General features: G+C 35.3%; 1 protein-coding gene across 19 annotated transcripts in view; it reads right to left on the bottom strand.

Annotated features, from left to right (window-relative positions):
• ADGRL2 (adhesion G protein-coupled receptor L2) overlaps nucleotides 1-18864 on the bottom strand; it is a 388507-nt gene that overhangs the window by 49729 nt on the left and 319914 nt on the right. For all 19 annotated transcript variants that reach the window (XM_071750509.1, XM_071750507.1, XM_071750508.1 and 16 more), the window contains one exon: nucleotides 6-115. In XM_071750509.1, coding sequence (XP_071606610.1) covers nucleotides 6-115 — 110 coding nt within the window. The remainder of the gene's footprint in view (nucleotides 1-5; nucleotides 116-18864) is intronic.

Here is an 18864-nt window from a genome sequence, read left to right as displayed (position 1 = left end):
CTTACTGTAAGGAACACATTCATACTGAACTTCTAGATATTTGTAAGTTCCAGGACAAGGATCAGGAAACACATCTGACCCAGTAACTACTATACACTGTGTTCGGTTGTTGCACCTGTAATGGGAAAAAAGCAAGCTAATTAATTTAAATTAGATTTAATTTGCAAGTTCATACTTAAGTATTATATGCAATGCTAACTCGCTTCACACTTGGGCAGTTCTATCCAGAAGACAGCCAAGTTATGTATTACTAGATCAATTAAAGTCCATTAACAAGACTTCAACACAACATTTCAGTTCAGGCTTTATACTTCTATAAATCTTGGAGATTGATGTTATCTTAGGTGTCACTCGTTCCCACTGGTATAGATAGCTATCCCAAATATATACAGATTTGATATTACTGTTAAACAAATGCAACGATACTACAAAATAAATAAAAGAAAAAAACACACAGTTTTTAATATTATATTATACCATAACACAAATGAGTGATTCCTTCCATCTTTAGAGACATAGAAACTGAAGAATGGTTTTACATTTTTGTCCTGATTCAAGGAGGTTATGATTTTGGTTGGAAGAATTATTGCAGACAAAGAGTGCTGGCATTTCCATTTTAATTATTTTAGAAGCAATTGGTTGACTCTAAGCTTCCTCTTTTAGGTTACAGGAATAGGTAAAGAATGACTGTATGAGGAAATAAGAAAAACAGTTAAAGAGAAGAACTGCAAGAAAATTAGTTAAAATGTATTTTAGAGGAGCCTAAATACTGAAACATTTATACAATTTGCTTAACAATGGAAGCCAATGGATTTTGATGTAAAGAACTTTATAATGATGCCTCTGACTATAATGATCTAATGAATTTAATGGCTTATGAAACTTTCTTAATAATAATAATAATAATAGATTTTAGACTACTATCCATTTTTCCAGGGAGGGTTAGAATAAAAGCTATGAAGTTAAAAATAGAGGAACAATGACCTAACCCTGAAGGGACATTCAAAATGTAATACAGAAAACAATACTCAAAAGGAAGTGACAGAACAAAAATTAAGAGGTCAGGGACTTCAGTGGCTAGAAGAAAAAGAGCTTACCTGATCTTTTGAGGGGTTTGTTTTGTTTGTCAGCAAACTGAATAACAGAAGTCTGAACTTAAGTAATACTCTAGCCTTTGACTCAAGCTGTACATCAACTTCTCTATTGCACTACTACTTCCCACACTCCCTGAATGCCACATTGCAAGCTAAAATAATCTGTCTTGTATCAACAGCTTTCTGCAGGTGTAGACTGCCAACAGGTAAAAGAATAATTCACACTACCTCACAAAAGGTGGAATAAGCTCATTTGAAAAACTCCGATACAATGCACTTTCCTTTTTATATACTAATCAAAGTAGCACAGAGCTGGTCAGGACATACTCTACCTCTCGCCTAGCAAATTTAGTAACAGCAGCCCTTCTGACTTTATCAGTTAATTCTTTCCTTTTTCCTTTGCTTTTTAAGCTATTCCTAGCCTCATAATTGGATATAGCCAGTGATTCCTGTACATATGCACAACCATGGATACAGATAGATGGTGAGGAAGGTTCCTGTACATCTGTTACACAGGTAATGCTGCAACACTCCCAACAACTACAGCCTGGGGATTGTATTAGGGAGGCTGGAATGAGGCATCCAATGGTTTTGAGACCTATGCAAGTGATGAAACATGCACCCAGCATGTAGAGCAAATCATTGTACTGAATCTCTAATACTGAAAACATACAATACAGCCATTTTTTTCCTACTCACATGAAGGTCAAAGTGATGCTTTAGTGTGTGTTGAACAGGAGGGGGCTGTAGAGAGAGAAGGCAACATGGCCAAAAAACATCAAAAGGTATCTGTGTTCTAAGTCCTGTGTGGATTTTTTATGCCCCACACCTCAGACCAGACTATCAGGATAAGAAAACCTCAGAAGTAATATTTTGTAATTAATTTCTTTACATTTCTTCCTGTTGTTTAAGTGAAAACCTTAGGCTGAAGGCAAAATAATTGCAACAAAAAGACTTTCAGTACTGCATCATTCAGTATTATGGTTTCCACAGCTTTCATCTGTATGATAATGGTTTCAGTTGAGCTTCTTTAAGACAAAAACCACGGAATTCTGTCTGGTATTTTGAACAAAAGATACTCCACTCTCCCTAATATAGCACTGAACAGAAGATTAACCCACACGGCTACAGGCTGTCAAAGCTATCGCATCACTGCCATAGCAGAGCTTCATCATTTTGAGAAACCTTTACTCTTTGACATACTATGCCCATTGAAGAGGATATTACACTGCCACAGCCTTCAACTCAATCCTGTGTCTTGTTTTCATACCTTTCTGTAATGGGCAAGCCCTTTCTGAGTGTGACCACTTAACCGAATTCTTCAAAGCAAGACTAAGGGATATTAGGTTTCTGGCAATTTGCAAAATCAGAAAAAAAAAAAAAAATCCAAACTCCAAAAATGTTAGCTGGCAAATAACTTGAAGGCTCTCATGCATTTTAACCAACATTATTTTTTCTACGCAATACATGGTTTGTTTGGTCCATCTATTCAAGCCCTTTTAGAATTGTTCCAGCTGAAAACATGATACAACCCAGCTCTAATTTCTGCAAGTTTAAGAAGTCAAAGCACAAATACTTTAGCATCTCAGTGTCTGTAATCTAGTGTTTTAAGTTTTCTCTAAGTTTTAACAACCATTTAAGTGTTCTGTAATCCAGTTAACTGCGTATTTCCCTAGCTTATGTTAAGATATGCAAATCCTTAGGTTTTTATGTACAGTCTTAAAATTTGCATCACCTCACACCAAGAAATGTCTTCACACTGAAGACATGCACAACATTCTCAAAGATTTACGATACAATGACTTTGTCACTTACAAGGAAATGAAAAAGATCTGCAAAGAACTCTATACAAATACATTAACAGTTGATTTAGGAAAGGTAATATGAATTAAGTTTAAAACACTAGTTAAGAAAAGACTATACGTAGCACTGAAGGAATGATAATTCAGATGCCTGTGTTAGGAGCAGCAAGAGGGGAAATGCAGCAGTATCCTTATTCTCATAAATGCTAGGAGCAATTGTGTATTTTAACACTCCTTTCTTCAGTACTTTAGTATGAAAGAAGAAAGGTTACATTTTCATAATAGAGATGCATCATTTAGAATAATCTAAAAATCAAATGGAGTGTTTAATTAACAGTTAAGAGTACAATGTCTGAACTCCTTTCACCTTAGGAAGAAGACTGTACAAATGAGGACTGGCCCTCTCATATTTCAGATGAATGCAGAAAAAAAGCAAAGTGAAGCAGCTCCAGCAAGCTTGTTAGCAAATATCTTCTGCTCATGATGTAACCATGCCCCTGCTGCATCCATCCCTTTCTGAGCTCAGCTTTAAGGACCACTGTAATTTGTTTGCATTTCAACACTGATCTTGACTCGCAAAATTTCCAAAATTTGCTCTTGCTCTTTTTTTGTTATCTTATGCTCATTATTGTACTTTTCCACATGCAATGTATGGAGATGCTTTTCCATGTGCAATCTATTGTGTGAGGTGTTTTAATCAATAATCTTGTTCTGCTGATTAAGCAGGGGCTTCTGTTTTGCCAAGATAACATTAGTTTCTCCTGTCATGCTCCAAACACCATTGGGAATCTTCAGCAGATCACTAGATATGCTACAATAAAGCTTTGGTACATTCTCTTTTCTTTCTTAAATTACTTCTTCACTGTCCTATCATTCCCCTGTCACCGCTGGCACTGCATTATTATTATTATAGCTCCCCTGAAACTTGCACTAGAGCTATGTCTCCAGGCCACAGGATGCCATTTTCAATTGAAGCTTCTCCTTGAAAATATAAATTAAGAAAATTTCATTATCTCCTGCCAAGGGCCATTATTCACCACTGTTCTAAGGCAGATTAAAAATGCAAAATCTATGGACTTGAACAAATACTACAGCATTAAAATGAATACCACAGTAAATCATGACTGGACCCAAAACTGGAGTACTGGAATCTGAGAAGCAGATTCTGGAAACACATTAACACTACATGGATCAAACATACTGACTGAAGAAAGAGGTCATCTATAAGGGCAAGTCACACTGGTCATGTAAAGATGCACAGAGTTCCTTTTCAAGTGGTCTGCAAAGTCAGGAAATAATGTCCACAATAGAGTTTATCCTTCAAATGGTTTTGTTTTGCATAAGTAACTTTGAAAAAGACAGTCAACATAAAAGAAATAATAATGTTATCTTGAAAAGACTATAAGTTAATGTCTAGTCAGAAGTGGGCTATCAGAATAATTCTGAGTATTCCTAATGCTACATTTCTGTGCACACAGTGTTATGTTCTCTTCTGTAAGGTGTAACTGGTAAACACAGAAAACAGTCATTTGTACTTAACTTTAAAAATAAATAAAAAAAGATGCAGTATAAAGCCATGTTTAATAAATAACATTAGTAACACTGTCAATACATAAAAAAAATTATCTTGGTATGTTTTGAAACTTTTAAGTCAGACCTGACAATACTTCTCTTCCAGCAATTGATTAAATACTTAAAAGCTAACATGATGACATATTCCTGCTTATTGCCTGCAGCAACCAGCTTAAACACCACTTGAAGCACGTAAACTGAGTTGTAGCACCACATACTCCATATGGTCTTCTTGTTTCTTATTCACTCTGGGTGAGCTGTAGTTTGAGTAAAAAGAGATGCGAATGTGGGATGACTACGGTTCTGGTAATGACTTTTAACAGCAGCATATTTTAAACTAAAGAATTCCCGAGCCTCTTTACTCAGAGTAAATGGCTGTCTTTTACATAAGTATTTCCAACAGTCTATAAGGGCCAGTGAGTTGAGCTTCAGCTTTGGTATGCGTATCCCCTAGACCTCCACCTCCGGTTATTAAACTCAGAGCTACATACATATGAACTCAAATTCACATACTACTCAAATGCTACACTTTATTAATTTGGTCTTAGAAAATATGTATAAAACTTACTTATAAAATAGCCAGAAAATAGAGTTTTTATTTTAGGAGTGTATAGATATATACATATGCAACCACATGTACTTCAGTAGATAAAATTACATAAAGGAATGTATTTAAATTGAGTGTTAAACTCACCTCACAAGAAATACCTTATTACATACTGAAACCTAATAAATTAACAAATTGAGCCTAGCCAAAGCCTGAAAAAAAGAAAAAGCTACCTGCTAAAGAAAAAAAAAAACAAAACAAACACCCCAAATCCAGCCTTGCTATAAAGCCCTGATTAGAAGCAGCATTGGCTGACCCCTACTGAAATATCCTAAACGCACCAGCAACTGCAGCAGCAGCACCACCTCACCCACACACCAAGAGTGAGCACACACATCCCCTACAGAGCTATACTTCCTTTAAAGACAAACATGTAATCCTGCAACTGGCTTTTAAAAAGCCCAGGATCCCATGCTGGCAATTTTGTTTGCTCATGTGTAAGATTTTTCTAAAAAATATTTTCATGTTAGAATCCCTAAAAAAATGATAGGAGAAGGAGCCTGCAAAAAAATAGCACCAATTTTACCTAGCTCAAAGGAAAAACAGATTTAGTGTGCTGTGGTGGTACTTTTAATAATTTAAGAAAAAAAATGGGCAATACATGAGCAAGTATGAAAACAGAATTTGGTGATATGAATTATGTCTAAATATTGGAAATCTTCCTGTGACTGCTAAAGCAGTAAGGCATGCTTGAAAATGGTTTGAAAATTCACAACCCAACCTTTGTATTTTATATGCAACTAGCAACATAATCACTATAGCAATAAAACTGGTGGCTTCTGATTCACAATATTTCAGGGAAAAAAAACTGAAAAAAATAGTTTCTACTTTCTTTTTCAGTATTACACTGATCATGTTGAATCTTCCTAATTACTAAGTAAGCATAACACAAGGAAGATAAGTATTATATAAAGTATCGTAGAAGAATGTGCACCATCGTGTGGTTTCTGTTTGCCCAGTAGGCACACAAGAACATTTGTGTTTCTTTTTACAATGTAACCTTACAGAAGTCTAGGAGTACACATTAAGGATGAAAACTCCATAAAACATAACAGAAAACATGCAACTCTCACAGGCCGTATCTAAGGATTACCCAGTTTGATTCATTATCAATGAATGTGTTTCAGACTTGTATGGAAAAGTAATTTAACAAAGTATTTCTTGCTTTCAACATCTTCTTACAATTTTAATACATTTAGTTATGACCCATTTGCCTTTAGTATTCATGTTCTCTAAGTTCAAAGCAGTGCTATTAAAAAGATGAATCTTTTCACTTACTCACATTTAAGCTATCAGAGATATTTTTTCTTGTTATGATTAATTCTTTTCCCAGTACTTTGTTTATTGGTATAAATGCTATTGCTATGGGGTCATTAACTAATCTGAAACTGAAGCTTCAGATAAAATAGGAAGGGCAAAAATATGGAAACATAGATTCTAATAGAATACATAAATCCTGCCTTCTCTGGTAATTTTTAAGGTGCTTCATAATCCCATCCATCTCTCTACTTTCTACTACGTATGTGAAAGGCCTACTAGAACTACCAGAGGAACTACCTGTGAGGAGCAAGGACAGGAAAAGTAGATACCAAAAGATGCAATGAGATGTACAAAGTAAGCAGCCTGGTGAGGTTTGCCAGCCATACTCCAACCTTGTAACAGTATGAAGCCTAAGAGACCTGCTTTTTAGAGAAAATGTTACCAATGCAGCAACCTCACCCACGGAAGAAAAAATTTCAATAAAGAGATAAAGTCAAATAATACTACAAGATTATGCATATACGTGTGCATATTTGCAAGCAAAATGCAGCACAGGATTACAGGCAGTGTATGTAGCCAAGCAGATCCGCACTGCTGAAAAGTAATCAGTTCAAAAGATCTAATTAAATGTTTCACCATTTAGACAAAATAAATAGCCTGCAGCTATGCTTATCTACTAATGAAAACTTCAGAAGTGCACCATCATAATATGTGAGCAATTTACACAGATTATTCACACTGAGCGAGCATGAGTGCAGCATCACTCCTTCTGGGTTGAGCAGGTTTCAGAGGAGAAATATAGGCTTGGATGATAATATCAGAGCTTTAGGAAGCTGTGTTTATTTCTGAGGCACAGTGATAGAGTAGAGCACATAGAAAATCCAAGTGAAAATCCTGAAGCACAGTGTCTGATCCTTAGGCATAATGCTGCAGCAGACTTGAAGGAAAAGAGAGTCCTAGGTAGAGAGCATGGGATAAGAGTAAAAAAAAAAAAAAAAAATCTTTAAAATTCTTTTATGCAGTGCTGTTGATCTTTTTTATCCACAGCTTGGCTTTCAGCATATTCATAATGCAGTTAAAAGCTATGTAATTTAAGACAGCTTCTGAGTCATTATTAAATGAGTAACTTGAAAAATTACAGTATTGAAAACCTTTGTACTTTTATCCTTCATATTAATTTTCACAGATCTTATATAAATTTTAAAAATCACCCACTTCAATTACTAAAATAAGGTATTTCGAATGACAAATGCTATTTGTTACTACACCTTCTGAAATGTAGAAGCCTTGGTACAATTTACTGTGCATTCTTTGACTGGACCTCCAGGTCAATGCAAATTCAGCTCAACTCACTATTGGTCTCCTGGGCTTAACACAACTCTTCCTGTTTGCAGAAATGCATTCTCAACATAAATGTATCTTAACTCTAACAGGAAAGTAAAACTTTTTTACAGAATTGTCTGGCAAAGCAACATGATTTTGTTCATAGAGTCCTTTGGTTTCCCTCTACAGGATGAAGATCATTTCAAATGGGGAGTGTGGTGGGGCCAACCCTAACTGAACTTTAACACATGCATTCCCCTTGAATAATTAAAAATACTATATCCTGTATCAATTAGGAGCAATTATTTATAAAAATGTTCATCTATTGCATTTTGCATACAGAAAAACAATCACATTTTTAACAAGGGAAATGGGAAATCGCTATGGGATGTCCTGCTTAGATTAAATTAGTGAGAAACTTGTTACCAGACAATATAAAAGATAAACCATAATAAGACGCGACCTTGCAGAACCTTGGATCCAATCTGTGATTTTTTTCCCCCTGTAACCCTTCCTAATTATCTGCAAAGTTACAGACCCTTTTGTGGCAGGTTATTTTTCTGTGAATAGTGAGGAGGTTTGGGCTCCTAAATATTTAATTAGTCTTCTGATATGAGAATTGTTGCACATGCCAACTGCTTCGATTTTCAAACTGTGTTCATCCTAATTATGTTCAGATTTAGATTGGTCATCCCAAACCTCTCACTCTTGTAATTATTTACTCCTTAAAGATCATTCAGCGGAGAAATGTTTTTCACCCTTATGGCTCTTTCTTTCCACAAATGGCTTTTCTGGTCCGTTAATTACCCACTCAGTGGATTAGAGTTTGTAATAATGCAAGAGATCTGCATGTAAGATGAGTTTTACAGGGCAAAAAAAAATAAATTGTTTTTTGGTAAACTTGCCTAGGGGAATTTCCCCTTTTTGGGTTATAATTCTCATCAACAGAGGCCGTGTGCCCACTACTGCATATTTACCAATTCCACAGGGCTACACAGTGACTCATTTCTACAGCTCAATAGAACTCAAAGCAAAATGCTGAGCAAGAGGCCAAAAGACAACTTGGTTATTTTACAAGATCTGTAAAAGCACAATCTGCTAGCAAGATGGTACAGCATTTTTTCTCTTAATTTTTAATGTGGATTTCATGGCTTTATAGTAATATATATATATATAATCAACAACTAATAAAATTACAACTTTTCTTACTTTATCTGCTCATTTTTTCCAGAAGTACTGTGCCTTGCTAGGTCTTTAATCAACTCTGTAACAGTGGTGTCATTTCCTATTAAAATACGACTGAAAGCCCTCACTACAAATACTTTCTTTTCTTCTGAGAGGAATGCCTGCCACAAAAGCACAGTTCTTCATTACCCACAGTGATGTCTGGACCTAATTATCATCTGGAAAGTTTGCAGAGCTTACAGGTACAGGACTTTCCCTGCAAAAGAATCCTACTCCAACTTGGAAAGCACAAACCCACTTCCCTCTTCATGACTTAAAATAAGAGATTCAGTTACTGCTTTAAGCTGTGTACTTTTGAATCCAGGAACTTCCAGTTTTAAGACCAACAAAGTTTATAGGACTGCTTTTGTTTACATCTACAAAAATCCTGTGTATTTTGCAGTTGGTTTTTATGCAAGTTGAGCAGAATCATCCTCTGCAAAAATGCATAAGAAAATTCACTGGCTTGACTCTGTCAATGCAAAGATAATCTTAAATTGTGTCAAAAATATTCATGATCTAATCCTTTTATCAAACTGTCTACCACCGAAGGAGTCTCATGTGCCTACACAATTAACAACCCCATGTTAGCCGTACATAATACTGCATTACATTTGATGCAAATCCTTTTCTATTGAAATAAGCACTGGGCTGACAGCAGGAAGTGGCTGATAAGAAAGCAACAAGGCATTGCTGATGGCATGCATGATAACTGAGCACTAGCTCATATGTGTTCTGTCTACAGCCCATTACTCAAAGTGCTCCTGTTTCAAATACAGCTCTCCAGGAGGTGTTCTTTTGCTGTATCTGTCACAAAGCAGCAGAATTATCTAAGAAAGTTAAATATACAAAGTAAATTATGTTTTTCATACCCAACCCTGATGCTGGCACTAGAATAATATATTGAAAGCAATGTCAGTGCTACTATACCCTAGATGAGAAAACACCTACAGCTTCACAAGTGTAACAGTACAGTTGAGTTCAATGCTATTAAGAAATTCAGTAAACAGGGAAAGGTTATGGTTCAGAACTGTCACGTTATTGCTTGCTTACAACTCAGCCTAAATAAATGCACTGAATGGAGAGAGGAAAAGGAACACAAAGCCTGAGTTACAGTGAAACAACCGTTTTACAGTGCAGGAAAAATGTGTAGTAAAAACTTTTCAAAATTGCTCCATCATACAGAAGTGTATCAGAAGGAGCGAGATATGTGAGAAGCAATGAACAGCAACATTAAAGATCACAGATTACTACTAAGAAAGAAGCATAAATGTCTTTGCAAATACTACAAGACCCATAGCTTGCCAGAAGAAATATTTTACAGCTCGGTGTAATTAAAAACTATTAAGTTTCTTCCTGTAAGGTGTTTAAACTATATGACTTCAGTCAGGGAAGCCTGCTCAATGACATGATTCTGCTACCTAGCTTCTTTTAAAAATGTTGCAGGATCTGATTTCGTGTGCATGTGTGCTTACAAATGCTACAAGAAATTAAAATCCAAAGATTCTGATAGTTACTGTATTATAGTGAAAACCTGAGGAAAAACTAGTTTTCAACAGTAAAACTGTAATAAAGAGTCTGCACTACAAATGTATTATAAAGCAGGTTTGACATGGAAAAATTCTACCTAAGAACCTTTCCTTCCCATTGAAGTGTCTACAGTAGGCTAAAAATCTACTGAATATTGAGTATTTTGTCCAAGTAACACTCTTAAGACTGCATTAACTTCACTGCAATAACTTGCTTTACGGGCTCAGTTCATCATGACCTATAAAATGTTAGGCTGGAGTGCTTTAAATATCTGCTAACATCATGTGCAAGCCTGGGAGTACAAGGCACTGTGCTGTGAAGCGGCAAAGACAGTGCTCTTCTGAGAAAGTAGCACACGCTCTTATGTCACTGATATAAACAGGGTAAGCATGCTAAATAATGTATGAAACAGGCAGTCAATCTTTATATAAAACAGGAATTCTTAGCTGAATTCTTTGCTTGATTTTTTTTTAACCACCGTGACACTAGTTTTTAAGATTGTTTCTTAAAAACCACAGAAGTTGACTCTGATAAATTAAAGAAGCTACGTGCAGACTTCTTTCATTCAGTCACATGAAAGCAAAACTACAAAAACCTTTTATTTGTGGCCATAGCAGTTTTGGTAATTATTGTTCTGCAATATGTAGAAAATAAAGTGCAAAGCAAGGAACTATCTGTGTCTTTTAGTAATCATGACCGATTTATTAAGCTATTAGATCACAATTTTATTATTAGAGAGAAGAAAAGAAACGCGGTAAAATACTGTTATGGCTCGTATCTCCTATCCTTAAACTCACCCTTAATAATGTCAAAAATGCCATGAATATGGCAACCCCTTTTTAGACTGTATAGCCTGGGCACAGGCAGCATCAGTAGGATTCAATAAGTTCTTTCTTGCTGAATTCAACTAAAAAAGTTAATTGAGCCGCAAAGGGCAGAAGGTTTTTTTTATTGTAAGTAGGAGACTACGCTGGCAGAAGGAAATTTCCAGATTATGAGATCGACTATTTTTCAATACTATATAGCTATGTTTTAATTTTCAAACCCATATTACTATATTCCTTTCTCTGAATTAAACAGCTGCACTGTAACAATTTTAAAATTCTATTTCCTTTGTGTTACTAATGAAAACTTTTCACTTTCATCACCACCGTTGACTTTAAAAAACTAAAAAGTACTCATAATTTACGTACATATAGTTAATTCATATTAATCTGTCCTAATTTATGATCTATGCCCTGCTGTGCCCATCTTCATGTACCTTTTGCCTGTCAGTTCTGTTTACCAAGTGATATTCAACGGATTTCCTATAATGCAATGAACCTTAACAGGCAGCTTTTAATTGCCTTGCATAGGAAACCACATCACTATTAATTCCACAGTAACAGTATAAAATAAAACTATTGCTTCTCAGACTCTAGAGCAATTAGACCTCTCGGCTATTTGGCTAACTCTGCTTCATGATACCCAGTGCAGTTAATTATATTTTTTGATGTTAATAGTCTCTGTCAGTTTCAAGCATAACTCCTCTTTGATGAATATTTAAATTATATTTGAATAAAAAAATAATCTTGGTTACATTTCATATTCAGCAGTCATCATGGCTTAATAAAGGTCTCCTCAGCAAGGGTTGAGATAAATGGCTATATGAACACATGTATAAAGTCCTAAATCAACTTATCAGATAACATGGTTGTTTTGGCTAAGTATTATAGAGGATATATCAGGGTGGAAGGAATTATTGCAGTATTATTCTATACAAACTAAATTTGGCACAGTAATATGTAAGTAAATCAGAAGTTTTAAATAATTAAGTTCTGAGTGCAACTAAACCAGAACTTATGCTGATAAGACTAGAAAACTGAGAACTATACAAGATCTACAAAAATTCATCCAAAAGAACACAACATTCAACTGAAAGGTGATGAAGGTTCAGCAATGATGTCTCAGTCAAATTCTCAAAAACATTAGTAAATTACCAGGAGCATTAATTACATACCCAAAACATAATAAATTATTAACTGCAGGCTAAAAAGTATGCACACCTAGTAAAGCCCATTTCAGAAATCAGAAAAAGAAACCAACAAAACAAACTAGAATATCACAGGCTGAAGTATTTATTTTATATGATGCTGAAATATATGAGAAAAGGTGTATAATACTTAAGAAGTTATGCATACATATGTATAGTTACTTATATTTATTTATACTCACAAACGGCAAGGAAAGATTAATGAATGTGTATATAGCACTCTGCCACACAAGATATACACTGACTTAAGAAGAATATAATGGTGTTTTTGCCAATAATAAAGGAAAGAAAACAACTTAAATGCAAGATATGAAAACACTAAATAAAATTCCAAGCTACAACTTGGTAAAATAATGAATTCATTTTTTTTAAAGTAAACTAAATCTTAATTTTAAATGTCATTAGTTGGTATCAATGATCTTTTTGTTGTTTTCTTTGTAGCTTGTCCAACGCTGTGATTACAGCAAGGCGTATGAGTGTTATGTGCTTGCACATGTGTAATATAATTTCTTCTGCATAAAATAATAATAGAATGCACCACAAAAAAATGATTAAGTACCACTGACAGGTATTTCACCTAACCTGACTGCTCAGAACCACATAATATAAGGATTTGTATTAAATTTACAAAGTAATACCATGATGAAACAACTGCATTAATAAACTCCATTAATAAACTATCCTCGTTTTAATGAGTAAACCAGACATACTACTTTGTATTAAGAATTAATGATAGCAAATATGCAGAGTACTAGATAAGGTTCTTCCTAGTCATAGGTGTTTTGGGTTTTTTTCCTGAAATAAAGCCAAAGACTACAGTACACTTCATGAATATTCTGCGCTATGTGATTATGACTTGCTCATGAAAATAGGCTACGTGTACTTCTGCTTTTTCATTTGAGCCCTGTGACTAACACATAGAAAACATAACAAAACAAACTGAAAATCAATTGGGCTGGTATTGTGAAAGCTCGGTTTAAAAAAAGAGAATTTTAAGCTTCTGCTCTATCAAAATTCTCACAGGAGTGACTGCTGTACTAAGACCTAGGTCTATTTCAGATAACTAGAAGCCTTCACTTTTAAAGGATGCTTTAAAAAGATAACTAATGTTCATAATCTCATATGGTAAATGTTCTGTGAAGCAGTTGTCAGCAAGCTGAGACAGAAACTGCTGGCATGCCAAAGCAAAAGGACCTGGCATGCGAGATAAGCATCGGTACCACAGCAATTCCAGTAGCCCATCAGCCTGTGCTATCCTATCATCAACACTGCTGTTTCTCTGACACCAAAGAGACAGATACACAAGCTTTTAATGACCAGAAAGTAGAAAAAGGCAATGTATATCTCTTATTCTGAAGACATTTTTCTCTACATATCTTTAGCAAAGGGAGGCAATCTTTGGCTGCAGAAGTAAAAGCGAGGGACAAAACAAGGATAGCAGCAGGGGTCAGCAGAGCCCTTGTCTAAGCCTGGAAGACCCCCGAAGTGAAGTGCACCATTACCACAATCACAGTCATTTGTGAATGTCAGAGGGTAAAATCCTACCCGTGAAAACTGTTCCAAGTCACATTAAGAAGTGCAAATCTGAAGCGTAGCACAGTTTAACCACTGAATCAACCGTGGGCCCCGTCTGAGGATGCTGCTCTTCAGGCACTAAAACACTTCTTTGGGGAAGTCTTGCTAAGGCTTAAATTCAGATCTGCAGTGACCCCCCCGGCAGGTTTTGCTTTCTAACAGAAAAGATACCCTGTACCCTGTATGAGCTTTGCTTTTGGCTAAGACCTTTTCACTTCGATGAATGAGATTAATCAGTTACAGATTTACCCACTATCCATCCATGCCTAGAGTCCAGTGTAAGATTTTCTTTATTCGTTCACATTACAGAACAGACTCAACTGCTTCTCACTTGAAAGGACACTAATATGGTACGACAAAGTTTCTTCTGCAGACCTGACAAGCGGGAACAAGACAGAGAGTTTGAAGTGTGTGTCATCATCAGAGAAGAATTCGTTTTGCTTTCTTTCAAATACATCTCACCCTCATTAAATACAGGATTTTTCATAATTATGTATTTGTTGGATATAATAGGTGGAAAGCAACAAAGAGTTCCATTCTCCCTCTCTCCTGTTGGGAAGGATTAACAAAAAAAGTCTCAGGAGAAGGAACGGATATGTTGCTTCCTTCAGCTTTCCCTCAATCACTCTGTGGGGCAAAAGGCACTTTGCTTACCTTCTGAAGACCCTCCCTTTAAGTGCAGCTGTCTTGCAGAGAGATGATGGATGTAACAGATTAAGATGATTACTGTGTGAGACAAATTCATGGTAACAAAAACCCAAGCATGAATTCTTTGCTGGTGCCATGATGGACATGGTATTGGATGATATATCTGTAGCATGTGACTTCGACAGGACAGGATACAAACAACAGAAAAAAAACCTCATGGCTGAAAAGGATTTATTCCTCCTTTAAATCTTTTACTTCTCTGCAGCAACGTTTTAGAAGGGAAGAGTATTTTAAAAATTACCATTACGCATGTCCATCTATTACAGCCATCATGTTTTTATATTCATGCCTACGTATTATAATGAAGTTTGCTTGGTCTGTGCATATTTAAAAAGCAAAATGATACTGTTTACATATGTTTTGTGAAGATCACATAAAGCTGCAACTACAGTATAAATTGTAGACGAAAGTAGAATTTCATGGCCATTTCAGTGCAGGATTGATATAACTTCCTTTCTGTTGTAAATTAGAACCAAACTGAATATGCTAACCGTGAGATTAAGATTTTCAATGTGGTCTGCAAACTGTAGTTTTAAACAATTTTATTTTTCCTCTTTTTAATGATTGCAACTATGCTCTCTGTATAAGCACACATATCAGAAGTTCTTACTTAAAAACTAGAAGTATTTTAGCCTTTATTAGGAAGGAAACAATGTTTTCTTTCTCAAGTTAACATTAATTTGGCTGTCAACGTTAAATGCTTAAATTTTCTGTCTAAGTAAATGATTCCATAGATTCATAGTTAATAGGCTGTATTTTCTTTAAATACAAAATGTTCTTTTCCTACAAACCCACTCATAGCTGTAACTGTAAATTACTCAAAAAATTAGGTGTACAGATTGGAACAGATCTGACATTTTTTCAATATTGGATTTCTCAAGATTTAAAATTATACTATTCAAAATTGCTATCTGCCACACTATTCAAGTAATTATTTGAATACACAATAAAAAAATATCTAACGGTACTGCACTGGAATCACAAAGATAGTTATGGTGTCTAACCTGCAAAATAATCATCAACTTTTCCTAAACAAGGAGTTTAGGACATTTGAAAAATGATTACTGCTAAAAAAAGCCTTCTTTAAATTCATAAGAGAAAGATCCCAGCATGCAAGAACACATTTTAGCAGCTCATTGTTCCACTATATAATTACATACATAATATGCCTTTGACACATACTCTAAGTGTGTATTAACAACTACTTAGAGTCATCTATTATTATTTTAATCTAATAAAACAGAAATCCAAGTACTAGGTGGTATCTATGTAAACCTTAGAGCCTGTCCTAAAAAAATGTAGGGTTCATCCACCTGCACCTGCAGCCTGCAGAGTTTCGCAGCTTTGAGTTTGGCACAGGCGGAAAAAAAATCCTATAAATGCACAGGCAGTTTTAATTCAAATCCTGTGATCCACCTGGAATCCGCCTAAAACGGAAGTGGACTTCAGACTAGATCGTGAGCAGTTTTATCATGTTAATTTTCAAACCTCTGCTGTGCCTCTAAAGAGCAGCACCAGTTAGCCTTATCAACTTCAAAGTCTTATGACCGTTTCTGGCTCCAACCTCGAAAACGCACTCAGTGAGCGGGCAACTGGAGCTGCTTTGCATCTTCTGCTTCCCTGTTCATTTATTTTCCTTTTAAATGAGGGGGAAACAGAGGAGATTTGTCCCTGCTACAGGACAGCAGAACAGCAAGAAGTCTGAGTATTTTAAGATCTAACAGCTTGCAATGTGGGTCCTCTGCCACTCACTTATACCAGTCCCTCAACAAATATTCTAGAAATAAGCTTATTTCTCTACTCAACTTTAGTACATGGTAGGATCTCTCAAACCTGACTGTATGCAAACGCTGGGGTTAATTATCAGAGAAGTGTGAAAGGGAAGAGGGATTTTCTAAAGGTCTAGTCTCTTTCTTCAAAGCTTTAATTTTGACCGTGCCAGTGTGAAGTTTACACAGAATCTAAATACATCTGAAAGACTTTATTCTAGAATAATTGGGATGTAATTTCAATCAGGGACTAAAAATTTAATAACTACTTTACAAAGGTAAAAGCAAAGCAATGAAGTCATTAGTGTTCTAGTCAGGCTTCCTAGGAAAGCATTAAGTTAAAAGTCTATTGAGAACTGCAGAAAAGAAAGAAAAGGGAGGGAGAAAAGATTAAGCAGCAGCTTGCTCTGAGAAAGAGGAGCTAATGCATCAGTGGACACTGTCGAAGTTTGTGTGCTGTATCTTAAATTCTCTGGAAAGGGAGCAGGGCATGTGATTACATGGCTTTGTGTTCAACTGGAAACATCTTATTTTTCAGTCTTCAGATTTCACAGTATTGATATCATTGGGGTAGTGTTTTCACATTGTAACTGCAGTAAATGTAGCTGCTGTGCAAAAACTGTGGTATAATGTTGAAAATTAATTATAAGTATTTATTAATTGCCATGGAACTACATTTAACTGCAGATCTAAACTGTATAAAGTGGTCAAACACAGTGGTACTAACACTTCTGGCTGAAGTGATAAAAATGTGTTATTAGTCCTTAAAAGTAAAGACTGTAAGATTTTAAGTAGCAAAGTAGAAAGTTTTGCTGCTTTAAAGGTGTGGAAGAAATGTTTTCCCTGTGACCAAATGCTCTCACTGATTGTTTTTTTTTTCTAGTCACTGGAAAAAAGAAAAAGAAAAAAAAAAAAGAAAAAAAAAAGAAAAAAAAAAAAAAAAAGAAAAAAAAAAATAATCTCATAGTCCTTCAGGTGAGATTTTTCTATGCAGCTGCTGCCATCAAAATACAGCTGATATGACACTTTTTGATACCAGATCCAAGACATGCTCTGACTACCAAACAATAGTTTGCCTTAGACATAAAAAGATTATGATCACCAACAGTTATAAACAAATGAGATACAAGAACTTCTAATATTTTGTAAGGAATCTTCAGCATTCTTATATAGCACAAATTGAGCAATTTCGAAAGAAGACTAAACAAGGAAAAAGAGACAGATTTCTACCTAATGACAGTATTCAAGCAAGAAAACTACGAAAGCAAGCTTCCAAATTACTATAAATGCCAGATAAAAATAAAAAGCAAAGTATCAAATTATCTCTGCCATTTGTTCATGGCAAAACAAACAAACAAACAAAACCATCAAACAAACAAAAACAACACAAAACCAACTGACTGAACAAAACAAAGTAACCACAAAAAACTCCCTCCATGCACCGACATTCCAAACCAATGTCATACATATGATAACAACTTCTTTTCAATCCGTTGCAAAAGGGGTGAGAGTAAAAGATTGGGGAAGTTAAAAAATACTCTCTGATATCATAAACTTACAGTTGATTAATTGAAAGATGGGGACTGGAATTGCAGCTTTCCAGTAACAGTTTGATGTCACTTTAAGCAAGATTGTGCCTCTGTATTTGTTTCTGACTACCTTAATCTGTATATTTGCAGTGAACATAAGGAGGACTTTGATCAAAACACAACATGCATTTTACACAACAAGGAAGTCTACAGAGAGGCACTACATTTACAAAAGCAATTGAAGGTAGTTTCAAAGGGAGTTGACAGATTAGAGGATGATGACACTGCTGCTGCAGTCTCAGTGGAAATCTGGCTTGATCTAATTAACAACAAACTAGAACCACAAAAGGATAATTCAAACATGATTTAAAGAAGTTATCTTACATTTTTACTAGCACAGCAATGGAGTCTTTCCCTTAATGATTGATCACAGAACAAGTCACAGGTTGCACACAGAACAAGAATCAGGTCTGATATCCGTAATTTATCTCCAGCATATGAAACTGAAGCCTGAGATCTAGCCCAAACATTTGACTACAGAAGTAGAGAACATCCATGTATTTACATGAAAATGACAAAAAAAAAAAAAAAAAAAAAAAAAAAAAAAAAAAAAAAAAAAAAAATTGTTAAAGAGGCACATTCTGGGCAACAGGAGTGATCTGGGAAACCAAAATGGAAGATTATTTTTTAGATGTGACTTTATGCTACTGAGTGCTACCATTTTCGAACAAAACACAGAAAATGGAGGACAACATGTGTACATGCACCAGAAAGCTCCCACTTCCTTTTTGTTCTGATTTCTCATCCTGAAGAAAATGCACTAGGAGGAAAACTTCCCA

This window comes from Heliangelus exortis, chromosome 8 (assembly GCF_036169615.1).
Source record: "Heliangelus exortis chromosome 8, bHelExo1.hap1, whole genome shotgun sequence".
Classification (NCBI taxonomy): domain Eukaryota; kingdom Metazoa; phylum Chordata; class Aves; order Apodiformes; family Trochilidae; genus Heliangelus; species Heliangelus exortis.
This window is presented reverse-complemented; position numbering and strand designations above follow the sequence as displayed.